The 17,449-nt window shown below is 40.5% G+C and overlaps 1 protein-coding gene across 1 annotated transcript in view; it reads right to left on the minus strand.

The window, feature by feature from the left end:
- plcb3 (phospholipase C, beta 3 (phosphatidylinositol-specific)) overlaps nt 1–17,449 on the minus strand; it is a 53,889-nt gene that overhangs the window by 14,039 nt on the left and 22,401 nt on the right. The window contains exons 3-11 of the mRNA XM_058624916.1: nt 6,233–6,301; nt 4,742–4,879; nt 4,079–4,158; nt 3,929–3,982; nt 3,712–3,784; nt 2,721–2,821; nt 2,444–2,610; nt 849–995; nt 211–368 (exon numbers count right to left, since the gene is read on the minus strand). Coding sequence (XP_058480899.1) covers nt 211–368; nt 849–995; nt 2,444–2,610; nt 2,721–2,821; nt 3,712–3,784; nt 3,929–3,982; nt 4,079–4,158; nt 4,742–4,879; nt 6,233–6,301 — 987 coding nt within the window. The remainder of the gene's footprint in view (nt 1–210; nt 369–848; nt 996–2,443; nt 2,611–2,720; nt 2,822–3,711; nt 3,785–3,928; nt 3,983–4,078; nt 4,159–4,741; nt 4,880–6,232; nt 6,302–17,449) is intronic.

The raw sequence follows: 17,449 nt of genomic DNA on the forward strand, positions 1-17,449 counted from the left end.
AGCTTAGAGAAAGAACTAATTACAAAGGTTTTTGGACAATTTTGCACAAATGTTTATTCTAAAATACAGGTACAGATGATACAGGAGACATGATGTTACTGTTGCTTAATTATTCAAACTGATTCAGCTTTGTCTGGAGAGCGGCTCTGAAAACCTTTGCTGTGCTGCAGCAAATGCTGCATGAAAGCAGGAACAACGTGCGACTCCCACCTTGAAGGGGATCTCAGTGGTCATGGTGAACCCGTGGGTGATGTACGGCTCCTCGTCCTGCGGTCGGCCTTTCCAGCAGTCCAGCTCGACGCAGCGGCAGCCGGTCAGAAGCACCTGTCTGTACATCTCCACTGAAGACAGACCTGTCAGCTGACCGACTGAAAACACAGAGAGAAAGAGAGAGAGGGGGAAAATGGTTTAAAAAAAACAATGTGGGGCATTGGACCTAAAGTGTGCCATGCTACAATGGGCTTGAGGCAAACTGCCCGTGGAATAATCTGTAATTGCCCATGAAATTTGCATGACGGGGCCTTTTAATGCCTCATTAGAAAAATAGATGGTTAACTTTTGCAAAGCACGAGTTGAAAATCCATAGCACACACAACTTCTAAAGATTAAAGAGTGGATAAATAAGGGAAATAATTCTAAAAGTGATTGCGTAATAAATACTTGAAGTTATATTCTCACAAGACCCAGTTAATATTGGTCTGTCATGCAACATAACTTAGTAAATAATCATTTTCTAGGGCTTTGAATCCATACTTATCCATCTATATGTTATGGTAGTTCAGTTCTTAGTGGTATTAATTTGACAAGGGCAACAAGAGGCCCGTGTTCCTCCTCTGCTTCACTGTTACCTGTGAGGTATGTGTTGTGTGAGGAGTTGATGAAGTAGTGAGACAGTGGCTGGTTCATGTCATCGATGATATCCAGCCTCTCTGGGGGCACAATGCTGTTTTCCTCTCCTCCCAGGTACCGACTGAAAGCCTGTAAACTGATCTGGTCTGCAAGACAGAGACAAACAGTTGGTTGAACTGGTTCGACCGGCATCCATCTGCCCATCACGACGCATTGATTTAAAGGGTAAGGACTGGAAAACAAACAAATAAATGTACGTCATCCGTCCGCGCAATACACCACCCTTAACGGAAAAAGGCTTTTGTGTCTTTGACAGACAACAACGGGGCAGCTCCAGGTTACGTCTGAGCACCGCGGGCCAGACAGTGGATCGTCTTACACAGTTTGGCATCACAGTGTTCTTGCTTTCCCCACAAACATCCACAGACGACCATGGAGGACATAAGTGGATGATTTTCACATTATGCTTTTTTTTTTTATTATAACAGATGGAAAGTGGGAAAAGCCTTAATCAGGTCCACGGCCAGGATTTTTATAGATGGCAACCTGTGCTTCTCTTCACTGTGTTCAAGTGAAGGAAACTGATCCATTATATTAATGAAAGTTCTTTGAAACAATCAATATACTGTATGAATGTTACCATGTGATGTACTAAGACACACAGACACTGTAGTCCCTTGACAGCTCAGAATCACAGACTCTTCACTGAAGTCAATCAAGAAGTAAAACTAGATTAAATAGCCACCAGGAGGCGCCTCTGCTGGTTGCAAAAATAAGTGCATTTGAATGGAAGCCAATGAGGAAAATGAGTTTCTACTACACAAATTCCCTGAGAAGTTTATGGTCCCAACATTTACAACAACCGAGGTTGACCCAAGTGCTGCTCAGAGCCACATCAATAAATTAGCAAATCGTAAAACAATAGAGTGAATAATAGCAGCAAACTATAAATAAAACACTGGTTTCATGCCTCCTTCAATAGAGTGCAATGTCAAGTTTTGTATATTACGTTCCCTTTTAAGAGAAAATAGACAAAGTACGGCACACCGGTGTGACTGACAGCTGGTATCAATCACGTTTTAAGTTGTCATACCTATAAAACTGTGTAATTTGTGTCTGTCCTAAACCTATATTTAAACAAAATACAATAGCAGAGTCTATCCCGGTCATTTCTCATGATAAAAGGCAGACATATTCATGCTCTCTTCATCAAATTCACTCACAGAAAGTCCCAAAAAAGTCAAAGGAAAAGTTAAAAATACCATGATTACGTCACACACACACATTCATGACTTGAGGGGACATTGCATTGACTTACATTCATTTCTTGGAGACTTACTCTAACCTTAACCACAATTACTACTGGCCTAATCCTAATCCTAACCCTAACCTCAACCTCAACCTAACCATGAAACATATCTTCACCTTAAAATGTAGTAATTTACGTTATGGGGACTTGCTTTTTGTCCCCACAAGGAGGACAAGTCCCCATAATGTGACTGTGTAAACAGGTTTTGGTCCCCACAACATTAGTAATACCTGGTACACACACACACACACACACACACACACACACACACACACAGTTCCTCACCTCTCTCCAGCTGGCTGCTGTTGGTCTCGTATCTCTCCATGATCTGTCGGACCTGCTCTCTTTTCAGCGGGGGGTACAGCACCTCGTTCAGCCTGGAGTCTCGCTGCCTGCGGTTCATGAAGTCCATCAGCTGGTCCAGAGAGATAAACGGCTTCCTCTTCGAGCCACTGAAGCAAAAAAACAGAGCATTTTACGTGGAGTTAAGAGAGCGTCACTGGAAAAAGGGGTAAAGAAACTATTGGAAAATGTCAGCAAGTATTTCTACATAACATCATACCTTTCCTCAAAGATGCTTTGTATCTCAGGCCGCAGACAGAGGGTGTCGAGAAACTTCTGGAAGGACTCCCACGTGAAATCATCTGGCTTTAATCCCTCAGACTGTGGAGGGACAACATGAAGAAGAGATTAAAAAAGCAAATATTTCTACTCATAATAATAATAATAATAATAATAATAATAATAATAAGAAGAAGAATTGTGTCATACCCATTTTAACTTTCAACAAACTACTATTTCCTCTCTTCTTTTATTGACCAGCCGTGAAAAGCACATTTTTTAGACCAAAAATGTTTTAATCTGATCATTCTTTTAAATAAAAGTTGTTAAATGTTTCAATAATTAAGATAGATTGAATATTATCTACTTTGATTATCTTTTATCATTCATTTCATTTGCTTTATAAAGAAACAAAATGCCTTCTTTTTAAATAAAACTCTGAAAATATATAGTATTTATATGGTAAATAATGATGTGTTCTAAGGCACCATGTAACACTGGTAATGTGGAGATCATGGTAACCTGTAGCTCAGATTCCCCACAGTGTGTCTTCTTCCATGTGACCAGCAGGAGGCAAAAGAGTTCAATAGTACAAGAAGAGAAATGCTGACAGTGCAGTTTGCACAATCAAGTCTCTCTGTCCAAAAAGGAAATGTCTTGTGACTCCAAAGTGATTCTTTTACAACAACAACAAAAAAAGAAGAAGAATCGCACCGACTGATCAAAACAGACTGAACCTTGTTTCACCAACTCCACCACAACCACGTGGACTCGACCTTTAATGAAAATGTGCTTTTTCATATTATTCTGAAGCTTCTCCCCTGAAGAAAGCTGTTTACAATTCTTACAAAGGCATGTAAAGAATGCTCTGTAACATTGTCACCTTAGGGTGAGATGCTAAATTGCGGCTTTTCAACCCATTTCTGCCGCGTATGATCACACAAATATGTGGAGTAGCTCAGTGGCCGGCGGGGATAGTTTTGAATGATTACCCTGTTATTGACGAGGCCACACTGCTCCAGAGCCGTCTCCACTCTCTTTTTATCTGAAAACATCTTGAGAATGCTGGCAGACACACACACAGAAAGAGAGAGAGAGATTAGTAGTGTTTAAATCAAGACTCATTACAACCTTTCAGCATCCTATGGTTTATAAAAGTGAAAGTGGGGCAGAGAAGAGGAAAGGAAAGAAGAAGTTTGTGGTTCTCACTTCTTCACTGGAATCTTCCCGTCCTGATTCACCTGCAACTTTAACTTTGTGTGCCTGAAACGCAGACGACAAACGGAGAGAAACCAAATGAAGATCACCATCCAAAGTCTGCAGCTGCGTAATGTTAGGATCAGACACACAGCTCCTTACGCTTTGAGGAGGAAGGTGTTCCGTGATGCATTCTGGGAAAGTATGTTTGTGGCCAAAGTGAACAGCTCATCTGTCCAAATCTGGGAAAACACACACAAGCGAGAACGACAGGATAACACGGAGCTGTTTCACTGTTCAGCTGATGTCAAAGTTAAGAGCAACAGTTTCTATTTACAACACAAAAGAGAGGAAACAATCCTTTAAACACCTAGACATGTACATCTCTACAGTGTATCAACAGATCACATACACTAAACCTATCTAGTGGGGAGTAAGGTATGAAAGTATCATTCATTTGAATGGATTACTGTAGAGCTGAAACAATTACTCGATTAATCAATTATTAATCGATCACTGAATTAATCAACCATTTTGATAATTGATTAATCAATTTGAAGCCTTTTTTCATGATTAAAACAATATTTCTGATTGTTTAGCTTCTTAAAATGTGAAGATGTTCTTTGCTTCAGATAAAGAAATCATTAAAACTCCATCATTTTGCTTTGAGGACGAAACAAGACATTTGAGAACATCATCATTTCCAGGTTTGACAAACACAGATCAACATTTTTTTAACATAGACTGATATTTTACGGACCAAACGATGACTTGATTAATCATGAAAATAACAGACAGTTAGTTGCAACTTCAGATTATGGTTACCTTGGCTGTATCTTCCTGCATTGCCTGGAAGTTGAGGAAGGAGATGTTGACCAGGTCGTTGCCATGGACGACGGTGACCAGCTTCCCTTCTCCATTGTCACCTTTACCGAAGCCCAGCACGTCCCGCAGCTTTGCGTCCTGACAAACGCAAACACTTGTAATGCTGATGTACTTTGGGGGACATTTGATTAGATTAAATGCAAACATGTCACAAAAATCCATACACGCTGATTTGACTCGAGCAAAGTACCGTCCTACATCCGCTCTTCGCTTGTCTCTCTGTCTCCTGAGTAACAGTAAATGTGATGCATGTGGTGAAGCATTTCAATCTAATTAACCAAATGACTCTTTCCTGCTTTTTAGACCGTTTCTCTACAACCAAACGCACCCTCCTTCAACCTCTCCGTTTCATCTCAATTAAACAAATTAGGATGGAGGGCTGAAGCCAGAATAGTGTACACTGCCATTACTGTAAACAGGAAAACGGCGAGTTTAAAAATGGTCAGCGTTATCAAAAATAAGCAACAAGTCAGCGGCAACCTGTCTTTCAAGAAACATCAGTGTTGTTAAAGAGAAGAGAGGTTTTCTCTTCTACATTACTTTCTCTTTCGATAGTGCAGTTTTTCGAGAATAACAGGAACACGTACAGCCTCTGGATATTAATGTTGTTTTGTTTTTTTAGATAAGAATTCCTCCTGTCCATCTGATTAATGAAAAGTCCGATATTTTTTCACTGACTTTTAGCTAGGATGTCCACCAGATCCTGAGGAAAACATTAAAATATTTTGACGCTAAAATCATCTGTCTGCTGTAGCTGATGGGAATAGACCAAAGTAAAATTGCAGGACAATAAAACGACAACAGAAAGATACAGTAAGTGAACCCTGGGGGCAAATCAAACCATAACAATGTGTATAGCGATCACCGTTTAATGTGTTTGTCTGTGCATTTTTTAACGGTTGACATCTATTAGTTTCTCTATTGACCAGTTTTTCTTTTACACAACGACTTCCTCGCCAACAGTCGGTTATATCACTTCCTGTCTGACAGTCCATCTGTCATCAGGCCCATCAGTGCTCTGTCACTTTTGCATCATCAGCTGAGAGAAGAGACACACACGCCCAGACATACACATGCAAATACACATTTCGGTGACAGCTACACTTGAACGTTGCTCCTGGTCAGAGGACAAAGTTGTCAACAGCAGGAGGTGACAGCTTCTTCTTCTTCTTCCCTCTTTCTCACACACACACACACACACACACACACACACACACACACACACACACACACACACACACACACACACACACACACACACACACACACACACACACACACACACACACACACACACACACACACACACACACACACACACACACACACACACACACACACACACACACACACACACACACACACACACACACACACACACACACACACACACACACACACACACACACACACACACAGTACAGTACAAACCTTTGGTTGTTTGGCGTATTTTCCTGTCCTGGTGTCCCTGATGTTGCTGATGTCCAGAATCTCCACCTCCTGAGGGATGAGAAACAATGTCAGCCCACAATCACTTTGTTGGGTCAGTAACAGCATCAGTAATTAGAATATTAATATATTATTGTGTCACCTTATCAGTGACACAAAAGATCAATGGTAGAACATTTCCTTCTTATAAACGTGTAATAATATTACATTACATGCATTTAAAGATTTCCAAAAGATACTTCGCTTCATGTAGCTGCTAGTGTGGTATAGACACTATGTGGACTGATTTGTGCTGGTGCTAGCACTGCTACCACTTTTGTTGTGCAAGAGAGAGGTCTTGTTGTTAACCTGGTCCTAAATGTGCTATATTTATTACTAACTAACATTTATTTCTGTTTATTTATTTACTGTTCTTAAATCTTAAAAAACTGAAACTGAGAAGTCTAGACTGTTTTACAACTGAAAAACATTTTAAAAGTACTGAAATAAGGTACCGTTTGCTACCGGTATTGGATTCCAGATACCAGATTATGAACAGTACCCAACCCTAATTGTGATATACTCGCACAATAGTTCGAGTGAAAATGACAGCATCTAGTGGACCTTTTTTTTTTGCTAATCCACGAACAGTTACACGTTTATTTGTAACATTAGTAAAAAAATCTATATACACACACACACATATATTATACTTGGTGTCTGAAAAACAATATATCACCATGGAAAATATTGCGATATTTCACTGCATCAATCCCCACCCACCCCTAATGGTCACTATATCCTACTACAGTTTTCAGCCAAAATTCCACAATTCATACATCAAAACTTTTTCCTTAGTCTGGATATTATTTTTACCATTTGAAATATTTAACATTTAAATTTATGAAATGTTTCCCAAAAAAAAGAAGATTAAGTATATACATATATACATACACACTCTAAAGCCTGTTAAGAACATTGAGGTGGTGGGACACTCCAAAGTCTGACGATGACTAAAAGCGTTTGCTCCCGCCAGCCTTTCTTCTCCTCTCATCTCATTAAACCTCTTTTATTTATCTTTTAATGGACAAAGACATAAAACACAACCACGGCCATATTAACTCTGTTTATCCGAGACATATCTTCAGAGCAAATTTACACGACTTGATAATGCAGCAAAAACACACAGATAAATATATGTATGGGTACATTACGCAAACAAGACAAACACAAAGAAGACGTTTCCCTGAGCGTGGAGGATAACACTGAGACGAAGATAGTTCAGAAAATGGCAGGGATGGATAGGAGGAGGAGAGTGTGGTCATAAACGCAGCCATAAACACAGAGAACAATTCGCTGTTTGTTTAGCTCCACATTTGTTCTCTAAGCTGTCTGACTTCATCCATGTCTCTGTGGCTTTGCCGTGGAATGAAGTGCATTTTTGGGACAACGTCCAGTGATCATAAACTCAATTAAAAAAAGGACAAATATTTGAATGTTCACTTCTCTCTTCCAGTTATTCCCCGTCTGGTCTCCAAAAACAACAACACACAAATAAATAAAGTCACTCTCTTTGGCGTCGTTCTTTGGAATCCATGTCTTCCTCATTCCTGCTTTCTTTATTTCACACTAGTTGAGATGTCATCACCCTGCGGGGCTGTCCGCTCTCCTGTGATTGGCTGCGAGTCATGAAAGATCAGAAGTGTTGGACCAATTGGATCAATCTCTGCCTCAAACTTTGTCCTCTAATTGGCCTGTGAAGACTAACTTACTTCCTGGGAAAATAAAAGTGCTGGAGTCTGTAGGACACACACATACATGCGCACAAACCGCACACACACTTCTTGCCCTCCCACAGGCCGTGGTTTCATTTTGCTATTACCATGGCGACTCCTTGGAGACCACCATAATGAGACTACAACTGTGACAACCGTGTGTGTGTGTGTGTGTGTGTGTGTGTGCGCGCGTGGATCTTTGACAGTTAACATTTTGTCACCGGTTAGTACTGTAAATCACACACACACACACACACACACACACACACACACAAATCCTCAACATGCAGGTCCCAACTTGTGAAACATCCTGACCTGTTGAGCAAGATAGGGTGTGTGTGTGTGCCTGTGTGTGTGTGTATGTGTGTAAAATCCTTGTATGTCAGTGCACATCAGGGGTGTTAGCAATTCTCAATGAGCAAATCTTCACTGGAGACAAGTACAAATGTGTCATCATGTGATCTGACGAGTGTGTAAGCGTGAACATACATGGTTGTGTATCTGTACACACACACACACACACACACACACACACAGTGTGGTGCATTTGTCCGTGTGAAGGTCGGTCATCTCAAAGAGCACATTCCTCACATATTCCAACCTTCGCAGTTAGTGTGTGTGCGTGTGCGTGTGTGTGTATCTGTGTGTAATATTTAGCCAGTCATGGCAGCTGTAGCCTCCAATCATCCCTCAGTGCAAAGCTCACTCCATTTATCACTCAAGACTCTGCTGCAGGATCATTATTGCTCTAAATGAGTCTGGGTGTCATATATCACCTCAATTTGCAGGTTTTACTGGTCAAAGCTTCTCCTCTGCCTCATCACTTACTCCATTCCCCCCGTGTGCGTGCACGCTCACATGCCTTCTATTTTGAACTTGTTGCACTACAGCTGAGGACCGTGCATGTTTCCAGCTGGGAAAAGCTGACTTGCGTAAAACCTAATGCGTTTGTAGTGCAACAAAGCAGAGAGGCACATCAAATCCATTTGTGTTGCTCCATTACAATTTTGAATCATCTTTATCTACAATGACAGCAGTGATTGTGATCCACCGCTGCCAAATCGTGGCGACCTAACGTCTTATAATTTGTATACAAACTGCTGCAGCTATTTAGCCACCAAACTTGAACATGTACACTTCCATGACAGCTGAGCAGACGCCGCTGTCCAGATACAGATGTGACTGAAAGCTCCACGTCTTAACCAGACCTTGTGGTGAGACTGTTTTCGCAGCAGCCGCTTCCAAGGTTAAGAATGGATGTTGTGCAATAGTGAAAAAGACATTCACAGTCATTTTAAGTCAGCAGTGCCTCTCGCAATCAAGATAAGTTTACATACACGGCAGTGTTGTGGGTTTCAAAACTGTCCTGGCTTTTATCATACTCAAGATATATTGTCGACACAGAACACAGAAGAAACACAAAGTTCCCCATTTATGTGATTCTGCCATCAAAGTTAGTTATGGTCAGCATCAGTGTAAGTACGACATGACATATCAAGGCAAGGCAAGTTTATTCATATAGCACCGTTCCATTGACAAGACAATTCAAACAACATGCAGCCAATATGTCATTTCTGCAGAGCAGGTTTGTTATCATCAGTAAAAATAAACAATAACAGGGTTCTAAACAGGATTTTCGTTTTAGTGTAATGGCAAGGGAGGCTTGGTCTGGAATGAAATCAAGTGACTTTGAGGCAAAATAAAAACCTACCTCACAAGGTAGGAGGTGCAGCTACTTTTACGCAAGTGCAAATGAGCATTTTATGGGGTTGTACCGACATATTTAAAGTTATTCCAACAAGTACAAAGGAATAGGCGAGGTATAACCTGCCAAGTATTAGCCTCCAATATGTTCACATGCAAAGATATTAAAGAAGATGATAGTGTGAATGGCACCGTGAAGTATTTAGGAGGTATAAATCCATCCCTTTTCATGACTGTACTTCAGTAGTACAGCAGGTTACTTGGGTACAAGAATAATTCCACTTAATTGAGCTACTGATGCATCAAGAGCTCATTAAACTCAATCTCTTCTGTTTAATCCTTAAAAACAAGCAAGTTGAGATTTTCTTCCTCCAATAAGTCCAACTAATACCTTTCAAAAAAAAGAAGTTAGCTATGTTTTTATACGTGGGTTTTTTATACAGTACATAAACAACATACAGAAAGCCCTTGATTAGCAAAGGCTGGAGCTTTTCATTTATCCGTCACACAAATATGCTCATCTTACACTCATTTCCCATAATGTCATCCTTTTTGATTAATGTTACATTTGTCTGGCACGAAACTGCTGGTTTAACATTTAAGAATAATATGAGGTGTGACGGATATGGCCATAAATAATAGTCTGAAACATTAGACAATGCACTCATTTGTGCACTTTTGTTTTACAGTATGTTGTGAAATGGGTCATGGCAGTTTGTTTAAAAAGTTGGGCCCCATATAATACGCTAGGAAAACACTGATCTATTGTTGCTCCACACACACTTTCAGGTTTATCTTTATATGAAGGCACAAAAACACAGTTACAGTAAATGTTACTTTGATTAGGCATCGTTCACCGACTCTTTTCCTTCCCTCATTTATTTGATTGCCTTTCCACTTCCCCTCGTCCCTCCTGCCTCCACCACTCCACTCCATTCATTTTCACCAGATTAGAGGAATATGAAAGGGCAACTAAACAATCGAGAGAGCACCACTCCTTTTCCTGTGGCGCGCCTGCAAGGGAGTTTGAAAGATGACCGCAGCTAAACACGTCTCAGATGACCACTCGTGGCCCCGATCAAATGGCACGTGATGACGGCATTTAGAAAAGTGATTCTGATGAACACACGCACATAATGTGCCAGGGACAGTGTCCATCACTTCTCCACCCATTACCACTTGGCTACAACCCAGTTGGTCAATCGGCATGGAGGAGAGGAGAGGAAAGACAGATAGACTTTTGCAGCAAAAGAGACAAGAAGAAGAGCTGGTAAAAAAAAAAAAAAAAAAAAGGGAGTTGGTGTGCATATGATCTGAGGGTAAAAAAAAGCTAAGAGAATCATCCAGTCTCTGCTAGAAGAGCAGCACTTGACAGAAGACTTTAAAAGGACACAGAGACTTTGTAGAACTAGAACAGAGAGAACTTCAAACTACTTAATGGCTGCCTGTGGGAGAGTTGGCAAGGTGTTTATAGAGAGAGAAAGCGGTTCTATAACAGTCTCTGTGTCACTTCGTAATATTTCCTCTGTGTATATCAATAGGATGTCATTCTCCTTTTCCGCCCCTCCTCCTCCTCCTCTATCTCTCCCTCTTTTATCAGTTTATCTCTCTTGCTTTCTGAGTGCTCGTATTTCCGTGCTCTGGAGACGACGAAAACGAAGAGTAAACCCGAGAGCGAGTGCATTAACGATTGCGTTTAAAGCCATTCAGCGGACAAACTAATGTGGAGTTATTTGTAATCGGTGCAATATTAGACTCTGTGAAAGAGACGAATGAAAGACAGAAAGAGAATAAAACATGAGAGAAATGACATCCAGATGTAAGAGGATGCAAAAAAAAAAAAACATCATCTCCGGCATCAGGAAATGCAAAGTTGAACCTCAATAAAATGAGTTTGTAAACCACTCACTCCCCCACACCAAAGAGGAAACCAGTGTTCTGAATGAATAAGGTGACAGTGGATCGACATCATCTATGTGCCGTGATGCAGTAAAACACTGATTTTCACTATAGACCTTGGTGTGCAATCTTCAGTTTCCAGATTTGTGGAATCACGGGAGTGATCGCACACAAAAACAAACAGCACACAAAAATAGTTGCGTGTGCCATAAATCTTCCCTAACAAAACACAAACACACACAGATCGTTGGGAGTGAAGTTACAACATGAGCCTCTCTCTGTCTCTGCAGATATATGTCTCTCTGTCACACACACACACACACACACACACTGGGTGAGATAACAGAAGTGATAGGCCATTTCTCAATTGCCAAGAATGCAAGGATTTACTTGCATACTGGGGTATTAATTATTACATTAACTTAAAATGTATAGCATTCAGTCAGGTCAAAACTTTTACATTAAAAACTAAATAATACGTCAACACCAAATCTCTTGATCATCTAACGCTGCTCTCTGTGCCGGGCACTGTGAGCACCGAGCATGTTCACCTCCGATAATGTCTCTGCCTAACAAATACGTCATATCTTACAATACAAAAAACCATTCCAGGACACAAAGATTTATTTCAGGTGTGCTCACACTCGTGTGCTAGTGAATTGTAACAGAACACGGACTGAGGCTAATGACGTTTCCCTGGCTGATTGTACTCAATTCCATTGTAAGTCGCTTTGGATAAAAGTGACTGCTAAATGACATGTAATGTAATGTAACAATGATGGGATTCAAAAATTAAATACGAAGCAAGAGACACAAGTTGTTCCACATAGCTTAGCGTGAGAGTCTGAATTCAGCACAAATGGGACACAAGGGCTGGGAAATGTATCAATATTATAATTATTAAACAATCCTTCAGATGTAAGCCTGATTATTTGTGTTACGGGAGAATTTGGCCACATTTATGGGCAATGTCGCTGTTTCTGACACATGCAAATATCCTTTATTAAACATTAAAAAGCCAAAAAAAAATACACAAGATCTTATTTAGAATTAAAGGTGACTGTATGTTTTCTTTTATTACGGTATTTAAAAAGAATTGTCACTGTAAAGAAGAAAACTCAATGAGCTCAACAATTCAGCCTGTCCAGCTTCATATCAAGATATATCTCATGCAGATGATATTTAGAAGCATTTACATTTTACATTGTATTTTTAGTTTTGTGTTAATACCCTTTCTAATAACCGATGTGTCATTAAACATAACTTTGCAGTCTGGATGATTACGTTTCTCTCTTTGATCCTTTTACGTCTGCTTAAACTCACTGCAGCCTGAACTGTGTTTCAGCGCTGCGCTGACCAAACTACCAGTGTAAAAGCTTGTGGAAAACCAACGTCTGGAAAGACACGGACGTCGCTACAGCAACAGCAGGAGAAACATTGGAGTCAGTCACACTCTCACATGTGGTGTAAACAGTCGAACCAGACGATCTAAACCACTTTGAAGGTGAAAATGAAAACGATTCCTCACTGGTGCAAAACACAGAGGAAGCGTACTCTGTATATATATATATTGAACAAAAAGGGTTAAATTGTCTCATTTGCGATGTCTTTACTGTCCTCAGGTACGCCGTATTTCTTTTAAGAGAAATGCTCGCCACAAAAGTAAAGAGCCAAATGTAATAATGCCCTTAATTAGCAGAGCAGAGAGAATAACAGGACACCATGTCGCACACACACCCACCCCAAAACTGGAGGAAGCATCTGCTCATAACAATGAACTCAATATGTAAAGTGTCAGTCCATCGTACAGATAAGAACTGAATTTAATTTCTCTGTGTGTACGCTTCTGTGTGTGTGTGTGTGTGTGTGTGTGTGTCATGTGCACCAACAGATAATGTCAACAGAAAATAAAACATGTGACCAAGCATGTAAAGAGAGGACAACAAGGGAGGAAGCTGTCTCATTATCTACTGACACCCTCAACTTCCCCTGCAAACTGTCCCCCGTGTGTGTGTGTGTGTGTGTGTGTGTGTGTGTGTGTGTGTGTTCACTTGTATTTGTTACTTTGTTAGGACCTTTTTCTGGCATAAAGTGTACTTTTAGCAGGGTTTATCATACTTTATTGAACTGATTATGTCTTATATTTATCATTTGACAATTGTTATTGTGTGTAATGTAGTTTAGCTGGTAGTTGTTATGCATTATCATTGTATGTGTTGTGTAACGTAAGCATGCCAACTAGGAACAATACAATTCTATTCTGTTCTATAAACACTGACTTTCCCAGAACTAGTAGCCCCCATGGAGACCAAAACCTGGTCCTACTAAAGCAGAACTGCCATTTTTTTAGGAACTATTTAAGTTCAGGGCTAAGATTTATATTGTGGTTATGGTTGAGGTTAGGGACAAGTCTTTGTTTAGGCTGCTCAAATTAATGAAAGTCAGTGCAGTGTATTAAGAAGAATGTGTGTGTGTGTGTGTGTGCGCGCTGTGCAAACCCTGTTTCCAAGTTAATTCCTTCTGGGTGTTTGACTTGAGTTGGGCCGGGGAGATAATCTCTATTAGATTTCTACTTGTAACTGCCAATAATCGTTCTAATAACAATTCAGCTGGCTTACTTATTAGCACACTTAGGAACAAGCCTGGTTCAGTGCGGCAGCACTTGAGAAGTCCAAGTTAATTCCTTCTGGGTGTTTGACTTGAGTTGGGCCGGGGAGATAATCTCTATTAGATTTCTACTTGTAACTGCCAATAATCGTTCTAATAACAATTCAGCTGGCTTACTTATTAGCACACTTAGGAACAAGCCTGGTTCAGTGCGGCAGCACTTGAGAAGCCACGACTCCATGAAGAACACAAGTCCGACTTTAGATTACGCCTCCTTCACGTGTCCACACGCACCTCATATGTCTCCACATGAGCAGGATATGGTTGGAACTGCCTCAGTGGAGGGAAGTGAAGCCGTTCACATCCATAATGACGAGAGAGTCACTTCACACAGCTGCTTAAAGAAACACTTATTTTTTTTACCTTATTTGTTGAAATAAATGTCACTTATCATTTGAAAATAACAATAATAATAATAATAATCAGTACTTTACAGTACACAAACAATATGGTAATGCTTTAGAATAAGGAAGTTTATTGTTATACTATCACAAGGATCAATGGAATAGAAAATGATCAGGCCATTTCCTGAATATTACTTTGAATACATCTCGTGATGGGACGGTACCACTTTTTTTGTGAACGATAACGAGTCATTTTAGACCATTTATTAACAATAAAGGTGTTAACAACACATTTGTGCCAAAAATTGCTGATTTTTATTTGCAATTAAGATTTTTTTGGGATTTTTTCGGATTTTACATTTTTATCTGTCCGATATCCAATCCAGTGATTCTCAGCAAGACAAATCATATTTAATCTTTACTAAACTATTGACAAAATTAAAATAACCCTTGTTTAGCACTATGTAACCCTGACCTTTCATGCCTCCAGTCACCTCCTGGAATGAGTTAAACTCCCCTGGGATGTTTGTTAAAAATCCCTGTCACACAAAAGTGAGTGTTTGTTTGTAGTTGGTGTTTACGAGTCCTAATCTCTTCAGGGTATGAACAATCAGATCCACACAATTAGGTCTAAATTGGAGCTAAATAACATCCCTGGGGACAAGTGTCTAACCGCCCAGGTGTTCTTGACATGACCTGCACATGTTTAGGGAGGGAGAGGAGGAAGGACGGAGGAAGTGGAGAACTGATTTCAGGGAAAAGGGGACTAGGAATTTGAGAGGAGGGGGAAAAGGAGGCAATGAAATTCCCCAGAATCCCAAACTCCCCGTCTGTGCAACTTCCTGCCCACATTCCCACACCAAGAGAAGGAATGAGGAAGATTATAAGTGTTGCTGCAAGAAGTTAAGCAGCTATAAGATGGGAAGAAGTGAGAAGAAGGGGGGGGGGAATGGAAATAAAGGGGTGGAAGACAGAGAGCAAGAGAAGACGGAGACCAGAGAGGGAGGAAATGTCATCCTGCAGTTTATATTAGAGAAACAACCTTTGCTTCATCTCCCTGACGACTACCAGCTGCCCCGAGAACAAGAGGGAGAGAAAAACAAATTGAATGTGGATTTACAGTGTAGATGCAAAACAGCAGCCAACAGCAAAAGTGTGAGGGGAAAGAAGAGCCAAAAGTTAAACAGAGTGATGGGGAGGATTACCCATAATGCCAGGTGCATTTCAGGCCTCCCCGTCTGTGGCAGGTGAAGCTGCCAGGAGCAGCTGCACAGCTCTAAATCATAGCTCCTCTTTGTTTATTATAAACTACATCTTAACTGACAAATCACCTGCTTTGGTTGTGACAATGTGGAAGAATTAATGCCTAAATGTTCTTAAACAATAAAACCAGGTCCCAAGAATAAGACCTGTCCTCTGATTTAAAGTGGTGCTGGTTTTTAAAAAAAACACATGAATCATCAAATCCAGGCACAGGGGGGGGATTTTTGGATGACGACGAATGAGGTATTAGCATTCTCAGGTTCTCAGGAACTCAGGTTCTATTTTGATCATTTGATATTTTTAATTTTTCACCAATCTGTATCATTCAACACCTCAAAATTCTCACTTATTTTGCAAAATAAAAGGAAGTGGGAAGTGTGTTTGGTCCAAGGACAGAGAAGTGACAAGCAGATGTTGTGACAGATGTGTGGATTTAGGATGTGAATGTAGACACCAACACTGGTATGCTGTTATAACCTCTTTAATGACACGATAACAAGTCCCAAATATAGAGAGTAATAGAGTTGCACGGTAAATTTAAAGGATAACACAATAATGCTGCATGTTAAAGTGGGGTACGCTTAGTAATGACACATGGAAACGCAGATTCTCCCTTAATCTATAGATTATGCGTATAGATAGATCTATACGCATAAGTCTATGTTATCGAAACAACATGATCCTCACTTTATCTCACAGAAGACAGCCAAGTGGAAACTGAGGGTAGCAGACTACAACACAGGGCATTGTGGGTAAATGCAACCAAAACACATGTGCGTGTAGAATGATAGCCGGGAGAAATGGCTGAGCCCATTGTTGCAGCGTGTTTGTGTCGTATGTTCACATAAAACAAAAGGCGATGGGATTTGATGCAGCTCCATGCTTTGCTCTCATGTGGCGGAAACAGAAGTTGTCCTGCATTAACCAACAGATGAGCGAGTTTACTTGTTCATTGTTGTCTCATCGTCCCCACTAAAATCTTTTTTATTTTCTATCCAATCCCACAAAACCTCAACTATCACTTTAATGTATACAATGGTAGTTTTTTTTCCCCTGCAGCAACTCCTTTGTCAAATAGGTTTATATGGTTTAAGCATGCGACCAGTCTCTAAGTTTGGGGACTGGTGAAATATGCACTGTTTAAGTAAAGCTACCACTTAGAGCAAAGCCCTTTCTGGACTGTATAAATTTGCAGTGTAGGAGGAAAGTATCTCTCCGTGGTGCTACATCAACTAGTGTCAGCCGTGTTACACTAACGCATGACCTGGCCCTGTGTGTTATGTTAGTGAGTCCTGCTGTCATTACTTCCACCTCCTGTGTACCCCACACAGATTTCCGCCTGCACGACCAGAACGTCCACGATAAATCACGCGAGGTGTGGCTACGCCTCCGTTAGATGGGGACAAACTCTTTCAAGGTAATCTGGGATCATGTTAGTACGTTTTTTTTTTTTTTCTGTCAAAGAGCAAAGAGCGTATGGATTTTAAGAGTAAATGAAAATGAAAGAAAAACAGTTGAGACTAGTGTGTGGTGGGGTGTGTCTCCTTCGTCTCACTGCCAAACCACTG

The sequence above is a fragment of the Solea solea genome, chromosome 3 (genome assembly GCF_958295425.1).
Source record: "Solea solea chromosome 3, fSolSol10.1, whole genome shotgun sequence".
In the NCBI taxonomy this organism is placed as follows: Eukaryota; Metazoa; Chordata; class Actinopteri; order Pleuronectiformes; family Soleidae; genus Solea; species Solea solea.